Source organism: Tuber melanosporum (genome assembly GCF_000151645.1).
Source record: "Tuber melanosporum whole genome shotgun sequence assembly, scaffold_19, strain Mel28".
NCBI lineage: Eukaryota > Fungi > Ascomycota > Pezizomycetes > Pezizales > Tuberaceae > Tuber > Tuber melanosporum.
In genome coordinates this window covers 885,122-910,978 of record NW_003298852.1, presented here as the reverse complement: position 1 = coordinate 910,978, position 25,857 = coordinate 885,122, and the positions used below count along the sequence as shown (strand labels likewise).

General features: G+C 46.4%; 5 protein-coding genes; 2 read left to right on the top strand and 3 right to left on the bottom strand.

Annotated features, from left to right (window-relative positions):
• Positions 1-7,800: 7,800 nt before the first annotated feature.
• Positions 7,801-9,716, bottom strand: GSTUM_00005424001 (uncharacterized protein). XM_002837489.2 has 3 exons: positions 9,227-9,716; positions 8,472-8,982; positions 7,801-8,390 (listed from the first exon to the last, which is right to left on the bottom strand). Exons 1-3 carry the CDS (start codon positions 9,334-9,336, stop codon positions 7,941-7,943), a joined length of 1,071 nt encoding a protein of 356 aa, XP_002837535.1. The 5' UTR covers positions 9,337-9,716; the 3' UTR covers positions 7,801-7,940.
• A 1,991-nt stretch (positions 9,717-11,707) lies between these two features.
• Positions 11,708-12,737, bottom strand: GSTUM_00005423001 (uncharacterized protein; the record flags this gene model as incomplete). XM_002837488.2 has 4 exons in its annotated part: positions 11,708-12,016; positions 12,121-12,143; positions 12,321-12,390; positions 12,730-12,737. The coding sequence occupies 4 exons, from the start codon at positions 12,735-12,737 to the stop codon at positions 11,824-11,826; spliced, it is 294 nt and encodes a 97-aa protein (XP_002837534.1). The 3' UTR covers positions 11,708-11,823.
• A 2,578-nt stretch (positions 12,738-15,315) lies between these two features.
• Positions 15,316-18,919, top strand: GSTUM_00005421001 (uncharacterized protein; the record flags this gene model as incomplete). XM_002837487.2 has 2 exons in its annotated part: positions 15,316-15,673; positions 15,745-18,919. The coding sequence occupies 2 exons, from the start codon at positions 15,316-15,318 to the stop codon at positions 17,934-17,936; spliced, it is 2,550 nt and encodes an 849-aa protein (XP_002837533.1). The 3' UTR covers positions 17,937-18,919.
• A 535-nt stretch (positions 18,920-19,454) lies between these two features.
• GSTUM_00005420001 (uncharacterized protein) lies at positions 19,455-21,166 on the bottom strand (the record flags this gene model as incomplete). XM_002837486.2 has 7 exons in its annotated part: positions 21,030-21,166; positions 20,946-20,966; positions 20,792-20,883; positions 20,504-20,741; positions 20,193-20,442; positions 19,957-20,105; positions 19,455-19,894 (listed from the first exon to the last, which is right to left on the bottom strand). The coding sequence occupies exons 1-7, from the start codon at positions 21,061-21,063 to the stop codon at positions 19,455-19,457; spliced, it is 1,224 nt and encodes a 407-aa protein (XP_002837532.1). The 5' UTR covers positions 21,064-21,166.
• A 348-nt stretch (positions 21,167-21,514) lies between these two features.
• GSTUM_00005419001 (uncharacterized protein) lies at positions 21,515-22,431 on the top strand (the record flags this gene model as incomplete). Its single annotated transcript, XM_002837485.1, has 4 exons — positions 21,515-21,553; positions 21,631-21,699; positions 21,774-22,109; positions 22,180-22,431. 4 exons carry the CDS (start codon positions 21,515-21,517, stop codon positions 22,429-22,431), a joined length of 696 nt encoding a protein of 231 aa, XP_002837531.1.
• Between the last annotated feature and the right edge of the window lie 3,426 nt (positions 22,432-25,857).

Genomic DNA, 25,857 nt, shown 5'->3' with positions numbered 1-25,857 from the left:
ACAGTAGCTATCACATAGGAGCACAGGCGACGCGCCGTGCTCTTGTGTAAAGACTAACTTTGACTTCATCGTACTACAGAAACCCTCCCAAATCATCTTCGTTTGGCAACTGAACTTAAAAGTTTTATTAATGCAATCAGCATGTTATTCCTCATCTGCTTTCCTTATTACCCATGGCCTATTGCTGGAGCCAGCCATGGAAAATGTAGACTCATCAGTCCACAGCACCTGAAGCCAATTCTCATAAGACTAGTTCCACTATTCCCTATACGAAGCGACACATATCGGTTTATTTGTAAGATGAATTGCAAATTTCAGCTGTAGTACTCATCTGTGGTAGCCTAGCGATTCCATAACATTTTTCATGATCCGTGGACTGCATGCATATCCTATCTCTAAACATATCTTATTCCATCTGAGTTGTCTTGTTCTTGCATTATATGTGATAAAGACCTCCAATCTTTGCTTCTCTACATTATCAAATATTGGACAGCAGCCAGTATGATGGCTGTTTGAGGGTGTACCGTTTGCCTTTGTCCATTGGTATATCTTGAAGTTATTATTAAGTTTCCTATTCTTAAGTTTATAGTGCTAATACTTACCTTTTGGCAGGTTCTTCGGTTAATGTTTAAGTGCTGGCCAATCTTTGTCCATCCCTATCTGGCCTCGTCACCAAGTGTAATGACCTTAATGCACTCATCTCGAGTAGTTTCACAGTGTCGAACATCTTGTGGGTTTTGCTCACAAACTCCAGTTTGCTTCATTCTTCTTCTTTTTTTTTTTTTTTTTTTTTCACAGTTCAGCACATTCACAATAGAGATATGGTGAGATGAGGTGTATTGATTGTGGTTATAGTATCCTTCTACAGATATTAAAAAGGGGGTGTTATTGCCAAGGGGATGGCTGAGACCCGAGATGAGTCCTTGTACTACTGCGCGCAAAATACCCTTACACCCGTGTACTCGAGTATCCATACTTTAGTATGAATACATTTCAATCTTTACCCCCACTGATTCACCCGCGACATCTAGCCAAAAAAACAAAAAAACACTTCATCTGCTATCATATTTTCCTTTCCTTTTCTTTCTCCCTTACCGGTAGGGCCACCACCCCCGATCTAATTTATTGATCAACCGATGCATTCGGCTTGCCAAAGACGACATGCCCTTACCGGTACCTACCGTACTATACCGCGGGGCAAGTACTCCAGTAGGTGGGGTGGGTACCGTATCAGTAACCTTATGGTATGGGAACTTTTTTCTTCACCTTTTTCCATGCGGTCTTGATCAGTGAGGGAGGAGTTAACGGGTGGGGGGCATGTTTCTTCCACACGAGAGGAGCGTTCATGAGGTTACTTTTTTTTTTTTTTTTTTTTTTCGTGGTCCGCTACTAGCGGAGGTGCGTGATATGGGTGTGTGGGTCATTTCATGCCACTCTAGCGCCGAGTTAATCGGTGGTGGCTTGGGTGGTATGGGTGCGGTAGAGGGGACAGCAGTGAAGTGCTCCAACAAGGTGTAGAGGTTATCGCGACGCTCCGCAGTCATAAACGCTCACTCGACCCACGATTATCTAGTTTTTTTGGATTTGAGACTGCGGGCACTGTACGCGTATTGTACTGCACTTTCGCCTAATTGATAGGCCCGCAGGGAACAATATTAGCCACAACTTTACCGACAGACTGACCGACGTGTCCTGTAGCGCACAAGAGCACAGCAAAATTGCCATACCACACTGTGCTTTTCAAGTTCCTGACTGTCATACCCTTCTGCAAGTTTTTCTTCTTCTATATACCACAGCATTACCGATATTGCTAGTAGAATCCAGATAACATCTACGAGCTCATGGCGATGGGCGAGTTCTACTCATAGCACTATTAACACCTTTTCCTATTGGAGCCAATCCCACCGCGGGCCCGGATCAATTTGGGTAATGGGTAACCCGCTGGCCAGGAACACCTGGCCGGATCGATCACAAGCGCTATCATACTTGGATAGGTCGGAATAAGATCCCCGGAACTATTACCTGCTCCATTGATGAGTACTAGTACTGTACAGCGCACAAATACCCACCGTCCAAATACAGAATCTTCCCAATACTGGCACCTGCTGCTAACCAGAAACCTACAAAGGGATGGCATAATTGGGTGCATGGACCACCCTAGCCAAATATGTTGGCCCCTGCTTACCGCATGAACGAGCAACTCGCTCTACAAGGAGACCCAATTTCTCTTCCCGCCGGGTCGATACAAGTACGATACACTTGTCGCCTCGTGATTTCTGTCACGGGATTAATTAATTACCCGTGATTGACAAGGTTGGGTGCACTGCCAAAAGGTATGTTGCGGTCATGAGATCGCACTCGGGATTGGGGGGAAGGGAAGTTGAAATTGGGATTAATCTTAAATTTGGTGCAACGTGATGTTGCGGATGGGGATTTGGATTGTTGTTTGGTGGGTTTTGGTATGAGGTTTTCAAATTGGGGTAATGTGGGAAACTGATATCTACTATGGGGGCGAATTGCAAACATAGAGAGGAAAGGGGGAGTCTAACTATGGCTATTGTGAATGTGAAGAGGTTAACATGAAAAAGGCAGGTCCCCGTCACCATGTCGTTTATCGGCACTGCCCATCATCGGGCTCACCAACGTGTCAAGTCAACATCATGGGTCGGATCACACCTCCACCTCCACCTTCCCCTTCCCCTTCCCCTCCGCCAGCTCCTCCTTCACTTCCTCCGCCGGGAACAACAGCCAACCCACCGCGATCCCAACTTTAATCACCCCACCAACAAACAACGCTCCCGCAAATCCAGCCGAACTCTTCGATATCCAACCTCCGCAGACCCCTAGATGCCCCATGGCCTTCCTTCAGCGGCCCTCTACCATATCACAATTGGGGTAACTCACCACCAAGCAGCATAAAAAGAATGCTCCCAAACCTCCTATTCCTTTTGATATTCCCACTCCTGAGCACCAGCGGGTCGGTGACAAGGTCCGTGTACACGCTGGTCAAAACAGTAGTCGGAATCTCCCCTATGCCTAATAACCTCGAAGTAGCGATCTGCGCTCCAAACTGTATCGCGAGGAACGCCAATGGCAGCAATTCCCAAAAGCCCACCTCACCATTGACCTGCGCGTGCGGTTTCGACCCCGGTACCGCGCCGCCCTGGACTAATCCCGCGGCCAGGAAGACAGCAGCAGCCTGCAGGATGAAGGAGGTGAAGAGCGTGCCTCTGCTCGACGCACTATACTTCCCCTGCTTGATGCCATTCGTGATAGTGAGGGGATTGTGTAGCGTGGAGAGGCGGTACGTTGATACAGCGCCGAACATGAAGCAGCTAATCGCTACCAGCGACTTTAGCCATCCGTAGGGTTTGCTGACGGGTTGGTTAGAAGCGCCGAGCGAGAGGAAGATGGTATTTCCAGTTTGCATTGCGGCGAAGACGGTCCAGGCATTGTACACGCTCGAGTCTATGACGCCGGAGACGAATGTGCAGAGGAGCAGTGGGAGGTCGACGTGCTGGGTTGAGATTCGAGTTAAGAGGTAGTTTTGCGTTCCACCGCTACAGCTGCTGCCCTCTATCGGTGTTTCGTCGGTGGCGTCGGGTTTTGCGCGTGGATTCATTGTGGTACTGTCGTAACCGAGTGGACATTGTCTTGTTGGTGCTAAAGCCATTATTGCAATGACTCACTTATTTCTATTGTCGTTCCAGAAAAGGTTGTCGCTCTGAAGGTTTCGATTTGGAGTTTTTTTCTTCTTCTTAGCGTTGGCTAATTTAATTTAGAGGAAACAACAGTTTCAGTTGCCGATCCTGGAACCTTACATTCAAGGTTTACTATTACAAATCAGTGGCAAGTATAGGAATATTGCTTGGTATAGCAAATATGTTTGTTGATAAAGTCAGGATATAAAAGATATCGTTATGTGGGTAGTGATACTGAGTAAGTAATTAATAGTCCGATTGACAATAACTATCTTTTATTCATATCCACATTGTTTAAAAAAGCCTCTTGCTGCTTCGCCTTAATACATGACATTGCATAACCATAACAAAAAAAAAAAAAAATCCATTTCATTTTTAATAACTGCTTCAGCAAACTCTAAATGATGTCTTTTAATCCACTTTTTCATAACTCCAAATGCCATCTCAATTGGATTATAATCAGGAGAATAGGGGGGTAATATAACCAAACAGCAGCCAGCTTCTTCAGTAATTTCTCTAATAATAGGATGTCTATGAATTTGTGCATTGTCCATAACAATAACACTATTTGATGCTGGAATGGATTACATCTTGGTAGTAAAACATCTCTAATAAAAAAAATAAAAGTGTAACAGAATTAAAACTACCTTCTACTTGTATAATTTCTTGACATAAGAACTCTTCCATTGTAAGTGCTGGTATCATAATATGATATGGAAAACTTCTTACCCTTTGAAAAGGGTAAAGGATTCACTACTTTAACCCCTTTAGGTCCCCAAACCTTACTCCGATCACCAATGCGTTCATTTGCTGCACTCATCGCAAAACACAAGCATAGAAAGAATTCAGATATTTACTGGACGTAATATTCGTAAAGTTCCTGTTTGCTCTCTTGTGCAGCCTTAACAGCCACCTTTTTATTCCACTTCACTCGATGTAGGGTAGCAGATAGTTGTAGAGACCGGAATTGTAATGTTGAAGTGGTAACGGAAAAGCTCCTGCAGGTCGTCACGATATAGCCAAGGCTGTACTGTACTCAAAGTATAACTTAAAGTATAATTAATTATTCCTTTAATAACGGAAGCTTTCAGGAATCATTTAACATACATCTAAAACCTCGCTATTAAGTTCACAAGGTCTTCCCCTTAATCAATTATTCATTAAATGAGGCCTTTCCAGTAGCTAGCATGCATCTCTGTGCCGGATGTCGTGTGTGGACGGACGCATATCCCGCCATCTGAGGCTACATGCTCGATATTATTCCCTCCTATTAACCGCCTCGTACAGAGATCAAGCACGAAGAATTCGTAGGCGCGAGCATGATAGTTGATGATAAACCTTTTATGGCGAGGAGTTGAAAACAATACTCTAAAAATTTAATGTTAACATGTTCGGTTTCAAACTTTGACTCAGAGGCATTCAAACATACCTTGATTTCCAACCAGATTCATGTACTGTGCCTCAATCGATCAGTCTGATATCTGCCTGTTAGCTTTCTGGCTATTGAATTCTGGGTTTAGTTGGCACTCGCTGGACCGTAACAGAAACCTGAATTGAGCACGACTTCCTCTCTTTCTCATCTGTCCATGAAATCCTCAATAATGAGCTTCGGACAGAACTACACAACTAAATTAAATATTGGATTTTGAAATTAAAACCATAAAACGGGAGATTACTCTATCAGTACTCGGATTGGATGAGAGTTGTATGTGTTACTCAAGGGTTTACAACAGCGAGTGCGGCGATGATATTGGTAGGGAAAGGGAGTAGAATATCATACAGGTAGTATTATCTGGGTAATTCTATGGACCCAGTGTGCACGCAAGCTAAATACGCTAACCAACGCTAAGAAGAAGAAAAATTCCCCAAATTGAAACCTTTTCTGGAACGACGATATCTACTGCTATCGTATCGTGAGCAATCGACACAACGTGTCATATCATTGATGAGGGGAAGCCTGACAACTATCGATACAAGTGCGGTAAAAAAATAAAAAACAAAAAAAGAAAGCAACCATTCACATACTCGTACGAAAAAAACCCGCAAAATACCGATAGCACCTCCAGCAGTGGGGCAAAAAAAAAAAAACGAGGTATCATACCGGGAAATCACACCCTACCGACCAGAACTCGCGGCATCTTGGAGGTCTTGAGCCGGGGATGTTGTCTTGGCTACTAGTAACCCGTGTCTTAGGTATCATGCCGTATTAATATGTATCATACTCGAGTAAGCTCGCTCTGACGGAGATTGGAGAGGGAGGAACGAAGGTTAGGATGGGGGGGGGGAGAGGAGTATGATAGGGTACCGGCAAGGCCGCTGAACGCTGCATTTCGATCAAGGCGCTCGGACAGAACAGTGCGTTGCGTTCCCGCAAATCTCACTCGAACACGGCGAAAGAAACGAGGGGTCCATTTAAGCTTTTTTGCCTTTGAGACTTGGTTTGCTTACCATCGTGAGCGAATGGAAGCAGGGCCTTCCGTAGTTTCACACAGCTAGTATTCGAATAAGGCACAGGATATATGCTATCTCTGACGTTAGAACCCGCCTGCACTGCATACCGGTAACTTACCAGAGTGCTGTATATAAGCATACGCCAGGAGAAGTAGGTATCATACCGCGACCTCACACTCTCGTTAAGATTAGATTTGCGTTTAAACAGAGCAGGCTCTGCCCTTGGAGCAGTACTCGTAACTTGAGTGGTAGTATGAAATAAGAGGAGGAATAATCCTAACTAATCGTCACATCAGCCCGGGAGCATCTACTTGCACATGGCGCCACACCATCGTCACGACTCAAATCCTGAGCGCCAGCGTGTGAGGTGAAGAGAAGGAATGAATGAAGCTGGCTTGTAAAAAAAAAACGCAAGAATCCGTCAACTTCCATACTCACAACTGTCTATCATTCACATGACACCAAGGCTATTTGCAACACACCACTCATATAATCCTACCACCAAGGTAAGACGTGTAGCCATTCTCATCAGTGGCGGAGGTATCTAATACCGGCGCCCTTTTAAAGGGGGGATCTGGGATACCATGATATCCAATCGACTACCTGCCTACCGAGAGAGATGCTGGGAATGCCCCCATCAACCTGTCTTCCGGGTGTGCGTGGGATCACGCTGTTGCTGTTGGTCGTTGATGCCTTATGGTGGTCTACGTACGTCTTCATGCTCGAAAGGTTTTCCGGAAGGGATTACGTACTGCATAGCTCTCGTTAGGTGTGCCTATGATTGCTCCCGGAAATCATTTCTTTTGTATCTCCTTCTTATCCGGCGTGTGGGTTAGCTGGGCGCAGTGAAGTGCAGTGCTCAGTTCTGCCCTTCGTCATGGATCGGCAGAAAGTGTGGATTTGCTCATTCAGCTCAGATAGGCTGATGTTTCCCAAAGCTCAGCGCTGTGGCTATGCACACCTTCTTCTGCCACCAAAAAAACCAACTAGACCCAAGGAATATACGAATACGAGTGATAAATAATGCATGGAATTATTGTCCGATGCCCCTCCCTACACCCCCCACATACCATACTGGTAGTGCCAACCACTGATCTCCCTCTCCTATCATACCCCTCGAAAATAAAAATAAAATAAAATAATCCAAACCTGCATCTCAGAAAATAGTCACTCACGAGTGACATCACATGATTAGATGAACATCAAGCAGATAAACATAAAACACCAAACCAATACCGTGCTCCGCAAACCAAAACAATCACCACACACCCACACAGACACGATGCGGAAAGGAGGAAGTGGGCCCAAAGTGCCAGAAGAAGCTTTGATGGATATTTACATCTTGACAGTCAAACTCCCTTTCCGATCTGGCAAGGATACGAGGTGTGGTAAATATAGGACGAGATTGGGTGAGATCGGATCGGACCAAATCAGAAAACTCCCCCCCCCACCTTCCTCCACCACACTCCCGCACCACAAAGGAACACTCTTCCTTGTGTCTTGGGAGTGCTTCGAAGTTTCGTTCGAACGAGAGAACCTGATCTCTGAGGGGGGGAAGTGTCAAAATATCAAAAGGGATAGGTGAAACGTCCCCCCGCAATCGACAGAGGAAAAAAGACCAATTAAGCGATCAGAGAAAGACGAATAGAATAAGAAAAAATGGTACTGGCCAACGAATCCTCATGCTGTCTCCCCGCTACTTTGCGCTTGTAGGAACCAGAAAATCGGGGGTGGGTAGGAAGAGGAAGAAGGAAGGAAGTGTGAAAAAGGAAAATTTGGAGGTAGTAATCAATCGACGGCCATTCTTTCCACAGCCCTGCCCATCCACTTCTTCTCCAACTCCATCCCATCTTGTACTCCGCCGTTATTTCCATTCCTATTCACTTCTTCCCTCCTTCTCATCCCTTCGCCATAAGTATCCGCAAAGTCGTCCACCGTTTGACCTCTATTTCGTTCTCCACTGCGTTCCTTCCCCAAGACCTCATCTTGTGCGACGCCTCTGTAGATATCTGCTATCCCCGAGAATACGGCACGGGAGAAACCGGCTTCTGCATGGGTATCTGCTATCTCCTCCATTTCTCTGACAAAGCGGTATGCTCTCGGAGGCACGGCGGGTACAGCGCTTTCTAGAAAGGTAAGTAGCGGAGAGCAGAAGATTGCTAATTCCTCCTTCAAAGCCGGTAAGAGTGATAGGTTCGACGCTGTGGTGAAGGATTGGACGGCAAGGCCGGTCAAGCCCTAAAGCATTGCATAAGCCAAAACCCTAGAGACCAGGCTTCCACTCCTAAAATGGAAATAGGCCGTGAGTGGGGGTTATACCTTTGTCAGAGAAGCAAAGCACATCTTTAACCCACTAGCCTGCCCAACCCTATCACCAACCCACGTCAACCCTAGCACTTCCTCCAGCAGATGCCCGCTATCCCCAACAAGCTTTTCCTTCCCACTAACCACAACCCTCGGCTTCTTCCACACACCCCCTACTCCTCCGGGACCCTGCATGAACTCCGGTGCCCCCCCTAGTATCGCCCCATCGATGAACCGGACAGCACCGTTTGCACCCGCGGTGGGCTTCGAAAACACATCCTCCACCTTCTCCGCTAGATTGGGCGAAACGGCGTTGAGGTCAAAGTAATAGAGGGGTAACTTGTTCCCACGTGCAGCATACGTGTATGCGTAACCAACCCTGCGGGCGGTGGGGAGGGCTTCGCTGGGTGGAACGATGGATAGGATGAAGTCGGCCTGATTGATTAAGTCGACATCTGACGAGACGAATTCGATTTTTGAAGCAACGGCCCGGTCGTACGTATACGAGCTAGAGGATAAGGAATCTCTTAAAAATGAAACCGAACTCTTGTTAAGAACAGTAGGAGAGAATACCAAAGTGAGGGGCAATGGCAGAGGGGGAAGTGAGGGGTATATGTATGATCAGATATGACCCTATTCCGCTCCTTTTTTTTTTCTTTCTTATTTGTTCTGGGGTCTTTTTTTTTTTTTTTTTTTTTTGATATGCGACGAGAGAGAAGGATATGGGGTTGGGATTGAGGGATGAACAGGTGGAAGGAATCGAAGCTTACCTGCGTCCGGAGATGCTAGTTATTACTCGAAACTGATGGGCTCTGAGAAGACAGGCAATCCCAGACCCCATCTCACCTGGTGAGAGAATTGCGACAGTAGCTCCGGCCATCCTCACTATCACTCTCTTGCTCTCTCTTTGTCAGAGTAGGGAATTGGCCGAAAGAGTGACTCTGATGTTTGGTGGGGGGGCTATCGCGGGGTATACAGCGGCTTTCCTCTTCCTTTTTAACAAATCTCTCTCTTAAGAAAATCTATTAACGGCAGGAAAAGGGGTGCGGTGGGAGATAGTTCCAGTGGTAATGGTAGATTTGTCGGAATGCTTGAAGGGGGGGTGGGCAATGGAGGTCCGAAGAAATAGTTATTGGGTGGCGGTGGTGGTGGGTTGTGGTGGGGTAGTTATGCTGGATAAGCTATCGACAGTAACCTTTTTACAAGAACCGAGCTAGAGCGGGGGAGAGGGGGTAGGGACGAAGAGTAAATGGAAATAGAAAGGGGGGAGAAAGCAGGGAGGCGTTGACGGGGAAGTTGCGGACAAGAGAGGAGGGAGGGGCAAGGAGCGAGTGAGCGGAAAAGAATTAATGAAGGGACAACGATGAAGAATCAAGCTGCAGTTTGGATCCGCTTTCTCGCTGCTGATAGTGGTTGATGTCACGTTTCCCCCCTCTGACGTCTTGGAGGAACAAGTAGTACTCGAGTATATGGGTTCCTCGTTCCAAGGGTATCATAACGATGAACCATGGGAAAAAAGGGAAAATAATAAGTTAATAATAATCGCAATTCCTGCGGTAGCGAGAGGAAATGGAAAGATACGGTAGTGGCGAGAGGAAAAAATGAACGATAATCAATCTCTACTCGAGTACCGTAGATTTACGCATCAAACAAAATTCTTGACCCCTCCTCTACCAACCACCCCTCTTCCACCCTATTCTCGTTCAGATTTCTTCTCCATGATGCAGGTTTCCATATCCTAGCCTTGCTCCGGCCTGCTCTGTAAGCTCGATTATGGCTGCCCACAGCTGATTCGCAGTTGTGCTTCCATGACAGCCTGAATCGGGGGGGGGTGTACGATAAGTAAGCCACGATAACTTACAGTACGAGTACTATCCTCTGTGTAATGTACGAGCGCTTCTCCCATACCGGTACAGTATCGTAGCATTGTCATAAGAAGCCTATCATGCCGCATACAACCCTCACCTCTGGGCCGATCCACTCGCACAAACTCGGCGCCATATAAACCCTTTTTACTACGATATCATACGCAATTACTTTTACCATGCAGTGCGGTGGTAAGCATTGACAAGCACATAGCCGGTAATCGGGGGAAAGAATAAGAAGAAGAAAAAAATCACATTTTGGATATTGCGCGAGGATGCCACGAATACCGTCTTCATGGAACACAGTCGGAGGGAGGGAAAAAGTGGAAGGGAGGAAGGGAGAGTGGATTCCTTTTTTGGTGATTGAAGGGGGGAGGCAAAATTACAACAACGGTGGTCTAGAAGCGCTGCAATTATTGCATGTATCATACTCGTACTGTACCGGTACTTGTGGTTAAGGCTGGCCAGATCGTGGAACTGACACGTGGAATTCATGGTCCAAGCCCCCCTTTTTTTTTTCCCCAGGCTCCAGCACCGGTATGATACTGTACGTATAATACGCTCGAGTACTCGTACAGTGATGGGAGCTTGAAATCAGCACTCAAACACAAACACCGTTAGACTACCTACTGAGCTCGAGTTATGATAACCGGTATCATACAACTGATTCATTTTGCTTATATAATACACACAGAAAAAAGTAGAGCTTGGCAAGAATAAAAAGACTGCGATATGTATCGTATCGTACCGGTATCGTGGGCAATTCGGGATTTCGCTATCTCCGCGAATACTTACCTCTCTTATCATAGTCTATTGAAGATCAGAAAAGCATAGAACTCGAGAGAGAAGCGCATTCTGGGCACCCTGTGCCAAGCCATAATTTCCAAAATAAGGATGCGGTCGTGGTTGGAAATTTTCCCAGGATTATTATTATCGTGTTTGTTCTTGGATGATCCTGGGTGCCCGGTGAGAAGGAATTGGCGACCGTCTATTCTCCTAAATCTCCGTGCCTGATGCAGTGATGATTTGACAGCATACATAATAGAACATGCGACTAATAGTTCCTTTCTACTTACCAAATCTATTTCTCAAAGGTGTCACGATCTTCGATTTACTTCATCGATCAGAATTGTTCTCTCTGGTCTCGTTGCCCCGAAAAGCTTCAACTTTTCACCTTCTTTATCATCTTCGCCACCGCCAACAACTAACCACCCAATGCCATATCTCGCTTCTACGTACGTCATTATTTTAGATTTAATTCCCATGGAGCTTTTGAATTGAGCGTCGATATCATACCACTGGTATCATACTGGCACCGTATAGAAAGGACCGGTCCGAGAGGGGGGAGAATTAATTCCCGACAGCACCTAGACTAACGCCTCAAAGTTGGGTATCGTACCCTAAAAAGGATTTTTTGTTCTTGTTTGGGGCAGGATACGATAATAATTATTATGAAGTTTTTTTTTACAAACACCCGTCTAAGATTTCCGAAACCCCTTAACCTATCTTCCACCAAAGCCCGCACCAGCACCACCAGCGCCTCCTCCCTGCATCATAGCTTGGTTCTGTTCAGCGAACCGCTGTCCTAACCTATCGCTAGTCTTGACGAATTTGTCGACGCATCTGCTAACGCAAGTCTCTTCCTTCGTGGACAGAGCCTTCGAGGTGAAATCATTGATACAGTCATCGAAACATCTGTGGTTGATCGTGGCCTCTATTTTAGTATTTATTCGGATATAGGGGGTAACAACTCAAGTTGCCAGTAATTTAGGGTTTTTGTGAACAAATAGAAAACGAACCTTTGGACAAGGTTGGAGTAAAACTGTTAACGGATCCGGTACCATGGCTCTGGGTGTCAGTCAAAGCGCAAGGGCGGGATGAGCAGTAAGGTAGGAGAAAAGAGAATTAAAAAGAATAAAAAAGAATAATATGGACAGGACGTTCAACCACCACTAAAGGGAGAACGAAAGTAGATCTAGGCGAGAAGGGGAAAACGCACCTGCATAATATCTCGTGTTTGACGTTTCTCGAGGACGGATTGGAACTCACGTTGTTCGGAAGGGGAGAGCCTAGGACGTGAGTGAATCCCCGTCATAAAAGAGGGGTGTGAGGTGATCAGCAAGGTAACATTGCGTGCGCAAAGAAGTACCGTAGAAACTCGAACAACCGGACCGTGTGCTGTGTGCTGTGTAGTCGAGAGTTTCCCCACTCTAGGAGAAGGGAAAGGCAGCGAAAAGAGAGCTGCTTAGTCCTTCCGAGAGAGACACGAGGGAGCAAAAAAGCACCGGACCTTGCTAGAGGAAGCGACTCCAACGACATAGCACTTGGTTCGATTATCCGAGTTTCTACGGTAGCCTGATTGAAGGAGGCGACATTGGCGGCGAAAGGGAGTTTGAGGTAAAACTCACGAGTCCATTGTTATTTCGGTGTGTATGTCTTGCGTGTATGATTTGTATGTGATGGAGGGTGGTGGTTGTGGTTGTGATTGTGGTGGTGGTTTCGAGTACCGTAGAGCAAGGTAAATTTATGTATGGTACTGGTCCGTGCCGGGGATAAGCCACCCGTAAAGGTGATGGGCGGTGGCGGCGGTGGTGGAAGGAGTGGCTAATGGTTAAGGGTACGTACTATAATAGTATGTGTGATAATAATTATGATGTACTCGAGTACGTAAATTATCGGTATTGATGGATTGAATGTGATGGGGAAGGGGTTTGTCCGAGATGTCAGGGTTCGGAGGGCGGGGAAGGATCAGAACACCGATGACGCCGATGGGAGAGGACTATGATACCTGGTAAATTACCGTACTACCGATGTGACTCTCTGGGAGCAGAAGGGGCAAAAGTTTTTGTTTTTATTTTTTGCTTTTGGCAAGAAGGGAATAAAGAAGGAAAAGAAGCCTGACTATGATAACTTTGGAAGGAATGGCCTGAATTCGCTTACCCAGCTCTTGGAAAATAGAAATCTATATAAAGAATCAAAATAAGAAAATAATAATGAAAGGTTCTTGGCGCTTGTTGATCTCACTTTCCAAAATGCAGAAAAAAGAAATGAGGACACAAGGAAGGGGTGGTCACAGGTCAATCGATGTGGTACAAGTAGTTAAGGTATCATTCTCCAGAAATTTTTTTGGTAGATGTGTTCAGTACGGTAGCTCTTGTCATGTGCAATGATACCGTGAACTTCCGCATGGAACGGGCACTCGAAGAGGAATTACCGGTAGACCATTTGTGCTATCGCCATGATCCACATAGAAGCACATCCCGGCACTTGGTTCGGACTCCATCAGCGAGTTCCATTACAGGTACTCGTACAAGTACTGTACTAGTAACTTGTGGTGTCTTCTAGACTTGTACTCGTATGGTGACAACAACCCGCTACACCCCACTCTGTACTTGTACGAGTACCACCGGTAAAGTACGTAGCTTGACTTCAACTCATCTCCACCGAACTCCTTTCAAGCGTCCACTCTGTCAAACCTGTCAAACCAACCAGCTGCCAGACTGTTTGACTGAACACCACCACGAACCAGCTTTTCCAGGTTCCAAGTTTTTCCATGCGCTTGGGGTGAGTCCCTTTGGTCAGGTCTTTCTACTCTCCCCTAATAAGCTCACGCGTCCTAGAGGCAGCGATCGGCTGGGTCATCTAAATTATTCTCTCTCTCTCAAGTAATTAGCCTTCCCTTTCTTAATACTATTCTCCTCTTTTGGAGCAGCCCCCCCCCTTGCTCGATCACCACTCGTCAGGTCCAAAGGGTCAGCCCAAAAAAGTCAGTCAGTAGAGGGGGAGAGAGTGTCAGGAAAGTGTAGCACAGTGGGCCAACGATAGTCTGCCCTACCTAGGTCTCTCATACCATCTCCTCCGTTCGTGTCTGTCTACTAGTAGAGAATCACCCTTTTTTTTCCCCCATTTCCTTTTCCCAAGTCAGCACCTTCCTCCATCTCCACACAACACTGTACTGCACCCGTGCTTTGCAGTACTGTGCAGTAGCTCCTAGGAAATCAACTGTGGTCACTTAGCACTTTCGTGCTTTTTTAGCACACACCCTAGTATTGTGTCACTTCACTTTGCGTTATGGTAGCAGTTGTCCAGAATTCCTTCCGGTGCCATACTCAGTCGACACCACTGCCATCCACAACCCCCCTCCCGTGTCCGAAGGACAAGATCCAGGAACTTTTTTGTGTTGCTTTTTGAAGCTGCGCCTGTTCAGCCCTTTTCTCCTGTCGCTGCCTTCTGCTTGCTTTTGCCGAACGCGCGCTTCTATCCATCTACTTCTTACTTCCTTCCCCTTTCCCCGACCGAACACTTTCTCCTCCTGCGCTCCTCCGACCGAGACACGACCCTTTCCAATCTCCCCGTTACAGTACTTCTACTTCTTCCCATCCCCACCCTTTCTTCCTTCCCCTCATCCCCACCTTCGCTCAAACGTCTGCCCTTCTCACTGGCTGCACCATATTATCGATAGTCCCTACATAGCACCGACGCCCCTACCCATCCATACAGGATTGTCACCACCTCTTCCTCGTGCATCATCTGGCTTCTTCCACACCCTCCCAAAACCCTCACATTATCTTTGTTGATCTTGGTTGCCTTGGTTTGGGCCGTTAGTTGCTGCTTGTTTTCCCGCTTGCCGCTGGTTCCAGCTACCTACCCATCGTACTCGTACATAACGTTTCCACTTCTTCCCTCCCCATTTCGATCCATCACTAGGAATACTTCATCATCTTTCGACCCGCATCAACGGTTACATCGAGGAGTACGTGGAAGAGAAAGAAAGGGGGAAAGGAGAAAAAAAAAAGAAAAAAAAAAAGGAGAGGCTGTCTTCACTTGGGGCTCCTCTCAGGCCATCGACTAGGTTAGCTGGTTAGCACTTGTGTGGTCAGCCGCCGGTGCTTGAGGAATTTGTTCTCCTTTGAACAGCAGTTAGGCTCAACACCTGGAAACTGTTCCGGAAGAATAAACGAAAGAAGGGACCAATAGATAGGGTGCCGAAAAATATGACTACAGCGGATGGGCCCTCGCCCGGGGTTCACCCGGGTTCACCTCCGACAAAAGCGTCGCTGGCAAGCTGGTGGGAAAGATTTAAGAAAAAGCCTCCACCGAAAGAAGATGGTAGCGCTCCCATTTCTCACTGTTCCCTTGTGTCCATAAATAGAGCAAACTATCTACAGGTTCTCGAGCTTACACTGATCTTACTTGTAGAACACCCAACGGGAATATTTTCTGTGCCATTGCATAAAAGCATACAATATGCCAACGTCGCAATTTCTCTTACAGATCCCAACGGCGAACAATTTATCTATGGCTATGTTCCTATAGTGGTTGCTAAGTGTGGTGTCTTTTTGAAAGAGAAAGGTTCGTTTGATCAGAACCTTTCCTAGCCCCCTCGATTGTAAAGTTTGGTTCTTATTTGTGTGCCTGCGCAGCTACCGACGTTGAAGGAATCTTCCGTCTGAGTGGGTCTGCAAAGAGGATAAAGGACCTACAAACAATTTTTAATTCCCCAGACAAGTATGGAAAGGGCCTGGATTGGACTGGCTACACAGTCCATGATGCAGCAAATGTTCTCCGGCGTTATCTCAATCAACTTCCGGAGCCTATAATTCCTCTGGAATTCTATTACCGGTTTCGTGAGCCATTGGTAACCCAACCGGAGGGTCAGGAGATTTTATCGGCCATTCGATCATACCAGCGTCTTATTTCTGAACTCCCACCACTCAACCGACAATTGCTTCTTTACATCTTAGACCTTTTGGCGGTTTTTGCCTCCAAAGCTGAGCAGAACCTGATGAACGCTAGTAACCTCGCAGCCATCTTTCAACCCGGCCTGATATCACATCCCAACCACGATATGGCACCTGGCGAATACAAGCTGTCCCAGGAGGTCTTAGTATTTCTTATCACTCACCAGGACCACTTCTTACTCGGGATGCGGGGAAGCGAGGATCAAAATCAGGCTAGCCTAGTTGGGCCAATTACCCCCTCATCTCCAAGACGTTCAAAGACAGTGGTCAGTAGGTCGCCTTCAAATGCTAGTGCTGGGGCGGACGATGTGAGAAAATACGGCGGGGTACGCAGAAATGTCTCAGTTACATCCCGAAGGTCTAGTGGTAGTCCAGTTGTAAGCAGCGTTGGGGTAGCGGGGGGAGGGGTTAATGGTAGTGGCTTGAACCGGAGTAACACTCTTCCCTCAAAGCGATCTCCCGCTGTGCGACCGGCGGCCTTTGCACCAGGAGACGTTTCGCCGAGCCCTAATTCCCCGCACACTCTGGCGCCCACGTCGAACATCACGAGGTCGCCCTCTATCGGTGGACAGATGCGCGAAAATGTTGGTCCTACTTCTCCGGACATCGCTTTAGCTGAACCAAAACGTGAAGCTTCAAGCACGTCTCCGCCTAGGACTGAGGTCCCTAGACAGGCTCCCAGAGAGCCCCCCAGAGAGCTCCCTGGAGAGAGTCTGGAGAGTCCCCAGGCACAGCCACAACCGGTCGTAACACCCACAAAGGAAAGGACATTTCAGAATTTTTTCTCATTATCCCCCGAGGGCGATAGGCCTGGCAGGCCCCCCAACAAGCTAAAAAAAAGGCGAATCCCAGGAAGCGGCGGCAATTCCGCTGAGTCTTCAACAACATCCTTATCAGGTGTCGGTGGTGGACCGAATCCTAATGGGCCTGCTCCGACCTCCCATGGGGCGCTTGAGCCTAGTAAACTATTGTTTCCTCGCCCACAATCACCACCCCCACGCTCGCCGAATATCGACATAGCTTTACCTTCGAGTTCCCAAACCAATCATGCCTCTGCAGGCAATCCACCCTCGGCCCTAATGCCTGCAATGTCACCTACACCATCGGCAACTTCAAGTGTGACTAGCCATAGCAGCACTCATTCCCAGTCAGACACGGCTACAAATCCTGCTAGTTCTCCGGGGAAGAGAAAGCGGCGTTGGCGCCTGTCGAATCCACGGTTCGAGAACCCTCCCGTCAGCTCAACACCCCCAAATGGCGGCGGGTCTAGTGGTAGTCTTGTGGAGAGGATAAGGAAGGCTTCTAGGAGTCCGCCGGCCCGCCAGAGAAGCGTTAGTGGAGAGACCTCCCATCTCGTTGAAGAGGATAACCACGCAAAGGCGCCCAAGAATATATTCGGATGGTTGCAGAAGAGCATCGATGAACGAAAATACCAATTCGAGCGTGAGAAGGAAAAGGAGAGGGAGAAAGAAAAGGAGAAGGAGAGACAGAAGGCAGAAAGACAGGTTGCTCTTCAAATGGATCAATTCATATATCCCAAGAGCCCTCCTATACAACCCCTTGCACCTAGCTCGCCTTTGGTCCAACCTCCTACCCCATTGTTTCAGTATCAGGCAGATATGCCTTCACCCATGTCTCCGATACAAGAGAAGGGAGCTTCACCCCCTGCAGTCGATGGTCCCACTGAGCAGCTACGGAAGCCCACGTTATTAACTGAGTCCAAACAAAACTCAGAAGAGACAATCCGAGACGTGAAGCCCAAGGAGTGCCCAGAGCGAGTATCAATACCGGGAGAATCAATTGAACCAGAAGGCCGAGCTCCTTGTCAGCCCGTAGAGGCAAAAGTACTCGAGCAACCCGAACCTAAGGTCTAATAAAATACAATATCTCTCGAGCACAAATGGGGGATTAATCAGATAATGGGCTCTCACCTCCTCTCTTTCTACATCCCTCCCGTCTTTATTATAAAAAAGGCCTCCTTGGGTATCTCCTACGCTATGCGCTCCTTTCCTATACGTAGTAAATGAGGAACGAGACAAGGTATTCACGGTGTTTTATTTTTATTTTATGATGCTCTACTTTCCTCATCCCATGATGAGTAAATTTCGAGTTTTCTTATTTGTTCTTATTTTTTTTTCCAACATTTTCCCCCTCCCCCCTCTTTTCTTCTTTTCTACGGAGGTCTTGCCTACGATAGATATACTGCCCCGTTCTTGCATGTTTTGCGGCGTGCTCCTCCATTTCCTAGGTAGGCGGGTGCCCACGGGAACACTTCCCTTCTCTGCAGAACCGGGACGGAGACACGGTCCCGGGAGAGACGAAATGAAAGAGAAAAAAACAAGGCCAAACTGGGCAAAGTTTGGAGAAGCGGGGATAGGGAGGGGAGTTTCTGATGATTTATTCCCGGAGTACTTGACTTTCAATTTTCAACTCAATTTATTATTCTACTAATTCTACTTATACTCCTTCCACTTGTTCTTGGCAGTGATGATGGTGATAATGGATAAAACAAGGCTGAGGCTTGATGAGACCATACCTGACCTTGCAGTTTCTCACATTGATGTTTTTTTTATCTGGTATCGTCTTGTCTAGTACCGTGGGGTTAGCTAGTTGGTCACGTGCGGTAGTCGGGGGTAGGGTATGATTACCCTTTTTTCTTTTCTTTTCTTTTACTTTCTTATGATACTTAACGCTGGGTTTGGTGGGGAGTTAGCTTGGTTGGGTTGGTATAATGTATGTATGTATGCGTAGGATGGATTGGATGCGGGTATGGTGGTTTGGTGGTTATAGTACGGATGGAAAGGTTTATGATTATGGTTATCGCTTTTTTAATTTACGAATTTAGAATTTTTTCGCTCTGGGGACTGGCTTATTTTTTTTTGTCTAGAGTTTGAGAGTACGGTACAGTATGTGGTGGATATTTGGGGGAGTCAGTTGATGTGGTATCACAGCGGTACTGGGTAAGCCACGAAGATAGTGCAGTATGGTGTGGAAGGTGCCCCCAAAGGCGTATCATAGTATAAAGGGTAATTTATACTGTACACTATCATAATTTGCTGTCGAGTTTTTCCAAGAGGTATCATACAGCGTATGTGCCAAGAATTGGTTCTATACCCTATCGTTTACATCTCCATAACACGGGTTAAGAGCCAACTTGCACCTGATAGTTTCACAATTTATCACTCGCAGGCACTGGTGTAGGTTGCGTTACACGGCACAAGGCTGAGTTTGTCCGTCAAGGCCCGGACAACCAACACATTGCATCGGGGAAACGGGCCACAAAGATATTATTACCCAATTCTAGGCTATAGATAAGACACTCAACACGCTCTACTACGGTAACCCGGCCTCCAGGCTGGCTTAAAATCTTTCTTGCTGCAATACAGGGCCAATTATTTGGCAAGCTCACAGAATGCCCTAAACGCAACTAGGTCCTCCTCCGCATCAAGCTCAAGTGTGGCTGTAGCACCAACGAAATAAACATGCCCACTGTCCAGAGTTTCTGTTTTAGGACCTACAGAAATTTTTCCTCTTCCACTAGTCGCAATGATGATGCTCGGTCCTTCGATGGGCTGGAACTTCTCCGAATTCCCAGACTTCAGTCCAGTCTTTACGACAGCGAACTCATCAATAGGAGGATCGTAGAGGATCGAAGTAGGAACGCCAGATTTAGAGTTGGACCCACGAGGGTAGGGCGCTGGCTTCATCTTTTGCTCTGATATAGGAGCATAGGAGTAGGTGAGCATTGAGACAAGGTTCTTGACGTCCTTGTATTTTGGCGTGAAACCTGCACGAACCACGTTGTCACTCGCAGCCATGCACTCAACAATATCTGCATACATATTAGTAAACTCGTCTTGCGGGATAATATCAGCTGCTGAGGCATAAACAAACCTCCCGAAAGGTAGGCATGAGGATCATTTGCCTGCAAAAACATTGCTTCGCCAGGTTGCAGCTTAACATAATTCAAAAGGAATGAACAGAATAACCCGATGTCTCCAGGGAACTGTCCGTCTAATCGGATTATCAAGTTTGCGAATTCCCTTCCCCCATGCTCCTTTCCCCCAAAAGACTCTGGGAGCTGGTTTGCAGATTCTACGAGTTCGCCAGCCAGTTTCTTAATTAGAGACTCCTCAGAAGTCATAACGGCCTCAAACAAATCCTTCAAGGCTTTTTTGTTAGCAGCTATAGTTGCCTCGTCACTAGCATCTGCCTTGTCCCCAACAGCAGCAATAAAAATATCCGACTTGGATTCGCCAACGAGTGCACGAAGTGGTGGGGTCGATTCCAAGAAGGAAACAATTTCGGAAAGAGGGCGAAACCCACAAAACCCATCAAAGGGAGTGACGGCAATGGCCATCTCAGGTTTGTGGTTGTCATCTAATCATATGTCACAAAACTTTCAGTTACAAGTCTATTCAATAGCGACTAAGGAGCATACCAGGGTAGTTCTTCGGGTCTTCGCTATGTAGTCTTTCGGCAAGCTTCTTGTCAGGGTGGGCCTGGATGCTGAGAGCCTTCTGGATCGATAGAATTTTGAAAAGGAAGGGTAGTTTTCCCCCGTATTTTTCTGCAATATCGTGAGAGAGGAGGGCTGTATTGCTATTGACAAGCTCTAGGAGGGTACGCCCAGTGTCCACATCCTTGGATGGGTTTGATGGATGAGTTCCCATCCAGAGCTTGGAATCATCAGCAAAGCAGCTTTTAGAGGAAGCAGTAATATGGGCACCTCAGCATAAGGCTTTGATTCCTCAATCTTGAAGCCGGATTGAGTAGTTGCAGCGGCAAAACGAGCGGCTGCAGAATCGTTTCCTATCTTTCCTGTGCACAATTTTACCCCGCATTAGCATCTTCCAACTTATTCAAACTTCAAGAGAGCTAACCCCAATCATAAGAATTTGCACCTGAACCCCGCACATAGGTTAGCGTTGAATATACTGAAGTCGGACTACAGATCGGAGGCCTACCGCATTGAAGCTGGATAAGTGGGACTGGAAGCATTTTGGGTGATTGCTGTGAAATAGCCAATTGTAGAGTGATAAATATATGAAGATACTCCTGATGCCCAGAGAGAAAAAGGAAATCAGAAGAAAAGACTTTTGTCAAGGTTTGGTTGAAAAGTTGGAGGTTGATGGGAGCTGCTATCCCCCCCCGCTTAAGCACGGGCCGACTTACGATGTTGCTGAATCACCATGGATGCAGGGATAGAGCTTGCACTTCTTTACCTGTGAGTGCACTAATTTGCTTCTGAACCTTTAACCTCTCTCCTCACCCAATTACGGTACTGGTACCTTGAGAACCTGGGAAAAACTGATGTCCTATCATCATAATATTATCATACTACGGTAGCTTCCGCCAAGCACACATCTCCCCACGATTGCCGGGCTTTAAAATCAACCCAAACCCACCCATCACCCAAAAAAAGCCTCCCCCTCACTCGAGAGCTAACACAATGCCCCCAAAACAAACGAAAGGGGAGTACATCGAGACGGTATGCGCTCAAAAAAGCCCACAGCTTCAAACAATCCCGCAATAACAACTCACGCGGTGAACAAAAACTTAACTTAGGACACTGGGAACAAAGTATCCCGTAAATCCGTCATTCTCGGTTCTCAAAATATCATTCTCGGCGGAAAGGTGCCCACCACCATCTATATACCCTTTTGGCTCGACATGAAGTTAACTGGGAAGCGTGGGGGGGGTAAGAAAAGACCATTATCCAAGCCGATTGCACCATTCGCGGAGACCTCCGTCGTACAGTGGCACCGAGCCAGCAAAGTGGGAACGTCGCGATAGCTGTTGGTCGTTACTGCTTTCTCTCTCGGTCCAGCGTTCTACGACCTCCTGGGAGGACGCATCAAAAGCCAGTACCTACCTACGTGTCACCTAGGCCTCCGGTTGTACAAGGAGCTGACCAGCCGTTGTTGTGCAGGACTTTTAGTTACTGCCCTATGAAAATCGGAGATCATGTCTTCGTAGGTGAAGGATCTGTGGTTGAGGCTGCGTTAATTGGCTCCTACGTTCACATTGCCAAAGATTGTGTCATAGTGGGTTTCCATTGCTGGTTTTTTGCTTTTCCTTCCCCAAAATTTACTGATTTATCATCACCAAACATAGGGGAAGTTCGCGATTATAAAGGATTGTGTCAGGATAGAAGAGGGTACTGTCATAGCACCAAACACCGTTATTCCCTCATTCTCGCTTGTTTCAGGGCGTCCGGGGGTAGTAACAGACGAATTGCCAGAGACCGCACAGGAGGGGCTTGAGTGTAGGTTACCAAACTATCTTATCTATAATATCATATATATGATAGCTGGTGTACAGACCCTAACTATTGGCGTAGTGAAAAACATATATCGGATGATCTAGAACTTTCCCTTTTACATATCTTTGTCAAAAACCGGTCCTCATCCCCGTCCCCTTCTGCCCACACTCTTAAATATCAGCATCCCTAATTTTTACTGGCGTTCTTTTTTTGGAATGATGTCTGGGGGCAAATTGGTGACTCACAGCCATGGCGTCCAAGATCCGAACTCTGTCGAACGAGACATCGCCTCTGTTACACCCTACATCCATTTTCAACGCTCCGTATCCAAAGTGGAGTAAAGCAACTCAGACTTGAAATAACTACTGTAATTTCTCAACCAAACACCCTTACCCAACCCGGATTTTTGATATTGGAAATAAACTCATGGGGGCCCCCAAATGCTTTTCGCCAATGAAACCACCAATTCGAGACCCCCCTCATCCTCTGCGTAAAGCAGATTACCCTCGCTATGCGATGCGGACCCACATTGCGGCGAGGAACGGAGCCTACTCAGTGCCCTCTCCTTTACATAACGTTTTCTTGTGCCGTGACCTCAGCAGCCGAGTAAACCCACCGCTTTAGCTCCTCCACTCACAAACAAGCGTAGATCATCAACCTGCGCATCCTTGCACCCAGCGTTATACAGATCTCCAATTCAGTTCTATATGCCGTAGTAACATCATTAAATGCTCTTCATCATTGACACAGATAGATTTGCCATACCCCTTTTCGCCCTTTCCCCATAGGTTCATATTAGCAGCCAGTAAAGGCAAGGCGTGGCCCATCCGGGTGATTTACCATGAAAGCGATACCTACGGTTTCGAAATCAGCAACCAACATAGGATATAATTAGGGACTGGCGTGGACTTTAAGGTTTGTGTTATTAATTAAAATTTCTTTGGGATTTTATTAAGCTAACCATTATTGCTGGCTAATTGGCCTCCTGCGACATCATTCGAGTAGCCTATTCGAGTACCGGTATGATACGGTACGAGTATGATATCTAACAACTTGCCTGGCATGTTCCCAGCATCGGACACCAAACCAGCTTTGACAACTTTGTGCACCAGAAAGATCAAGTAAGGTGTAGCCTTTCCATTCCCGGTAACACTCTTGATATTCACCTGTTCTGGGCGTACTAAGTTTAGTTAACTCCCCAAATTCAAACAACCCAAGAAGTTCGTTAACCCCGAGGAACTAAAAAATCTCAAGGCCAATCCTTGGCATCTAAAGGTCCCCATACCATAGTTAGACCGTCTTGCCGGCTACTAGTTTAACTGATACATTATGGAGCGATATAGGGCAACAGCGACTCTGGCAAGGCATAAATTTATCCATAAATTAAATTTACACGCCGAAAGGTGCAGTTGTCAGAGGAGTTTCCAGATGATTATGGCGCGCTATTGAATGCCAAATATAGCTATTCAATATCGAGTAGCAGGTTATGATGCGGTACCCCCCCCCGGGGGATCCCCGTAATTCAACGGCCGAGAGCACAAAATTGCTCAGAATCAGCTCCTCTTTGTTTTTATGGATTCCAATCTTTTATCGAGTGAGTATTGGTTGAGAACGGCAAGGTGGGCATTTCCAGACAGGGGGAGGTATGATACACACAAATTTATTCCAAGCCGCTAATTTTCATATCTATTACTAAGCAAACGAGGGGAACAAGTGGGACAATTTTGGGTGTCGGGCACGATACGGTATGATACAAGCACCGAAATCACTGGTTTTATTCTCGTGCCCACAGCGATGGAAGTGTGACAGAGCCCACTCTCACAGCATTCGATAGCTCATTGGCCACTGGGAGCCCAGGACTGTACTAGGGGTTGGAGAAAAGTCTGTCGAACTCTGCTCTCATAGGCCAGGTTTACTATGAGTATGCGAGTTGCCTGCACATATCATTGGTGGGTTTTCTCGCAATTTGGTGATGGAATATTATTTGATATTAAGTGATGGAAAAAAGTCTGTCGAACTCTTGGCACTATGCTATCTATCTCATGGACTGATGAGACATGCAGATTCCGGACCTTCCAACACGGGAAATAGCAGCCGGAGATCCCAGCAAGAAAAGCATTACTAATCATAAATGTGATATCAAATTCACAATAAGACAATTCCATGCCAATATCCCGATAGGCTTCATACTATCATAACTGCTCTTGCTGTCCTGCTGTTATGAATAGGTAGAGTTCTTGGAGTACAAGAAAGGGTATAAGGACTCTAGGAACAGGAGTGTACAGTGTGAAAATCGAAAAAACATCGGTTCTTTAAGCACAAAGGTAATTGACATTTTGAGCACCAAGTTGCAGTTTTGCTAACCGCAATGGCTTGAAGATGCTCTTTTCTTTGGCAAGCAGGAGGAGGATTCTTGGGATCATGTTAGGCAGAGACAACTTGATAGACTTCAAAGTTGTCTAGGCCAATTGAGATTCGTTTCTGTAGACGGAGATTGTCTAGGAAGGCTCAGACTTTACTCGTTTCGTTTATGACTACTAAGAGCGAAATAAAATAGGTAAAGTAAAGTAGAATCGTAAAAACAATATTATATTGTTAAGGTTTCTTCTCCGTTGCTTGATGATGTCTAAAGCTTGGGAGGTACTTCGATATTTATATTCCGCGTCTGAGTGTTCACAGACTACATCTATTTATCATACAACTATGTACTTCTTCAATCTTATTTCGTGACGTCGAGTTTTCTTCCAAGGTATGAATACCTGTGGACCCTGAAAACCATCACACTGTCTTCGGTAATTACGATATTTCTTCTTAGGAAGCATGCTGTCCCCAATAGTAATATCCTGATTAGCAGAGTCTTTAGACTTATGGCCTAGTTCTTAAGTCGAACTTAGTTGACTCCAATTGTCTTCGCCATTGATAAAATGATCAGTTTTATCCACGGCTATATCTGCAAAGATGGTTGTCATTACAATCATCGTAGGTTGTCTGACTCCGATCCTTTGTAACTCCATACCCAAACGATCTATTTTCTTTGGATAACTTCCTATTAACTCGCAGGAAGCTATTCTACCAGATTGGTAATTAATCACTCGGTCGGCAACCCTTGGTTGCATCCTGGGTAGTAGGTTTCAGTAACCATTGTAGTATTGAGAATCACCCCATGGCTACGACATGTTCTGAAACCCAGTTACAACACTCTGTGAAGTTCGTTGGCTTCTTTGGTAGTGTCTTTTGGAGTTCTAGACTCTTCTGGTGGATGTAAATGTATTGGTCTCTAGTAGAGATCCTTTACCATTTGATATCATCTCTTTGTGCGAAATCGTCCCGTTACTTACAGCCCATGCCAAAGGTGTCATGTACTTGAAGCCAAGTAACTCTCTGAGTAGTTGACGGAATTACTCCATTCCACTTCCCAGGCCTAGCCGAAGGTCTCCTCTCATAATTCTGTGAACAGGATCTGGTCGGATGGACGGTGACGATGTATATAGTATTATTCTAACACGCCGTGCTGTGCTTTAGGTGATGCT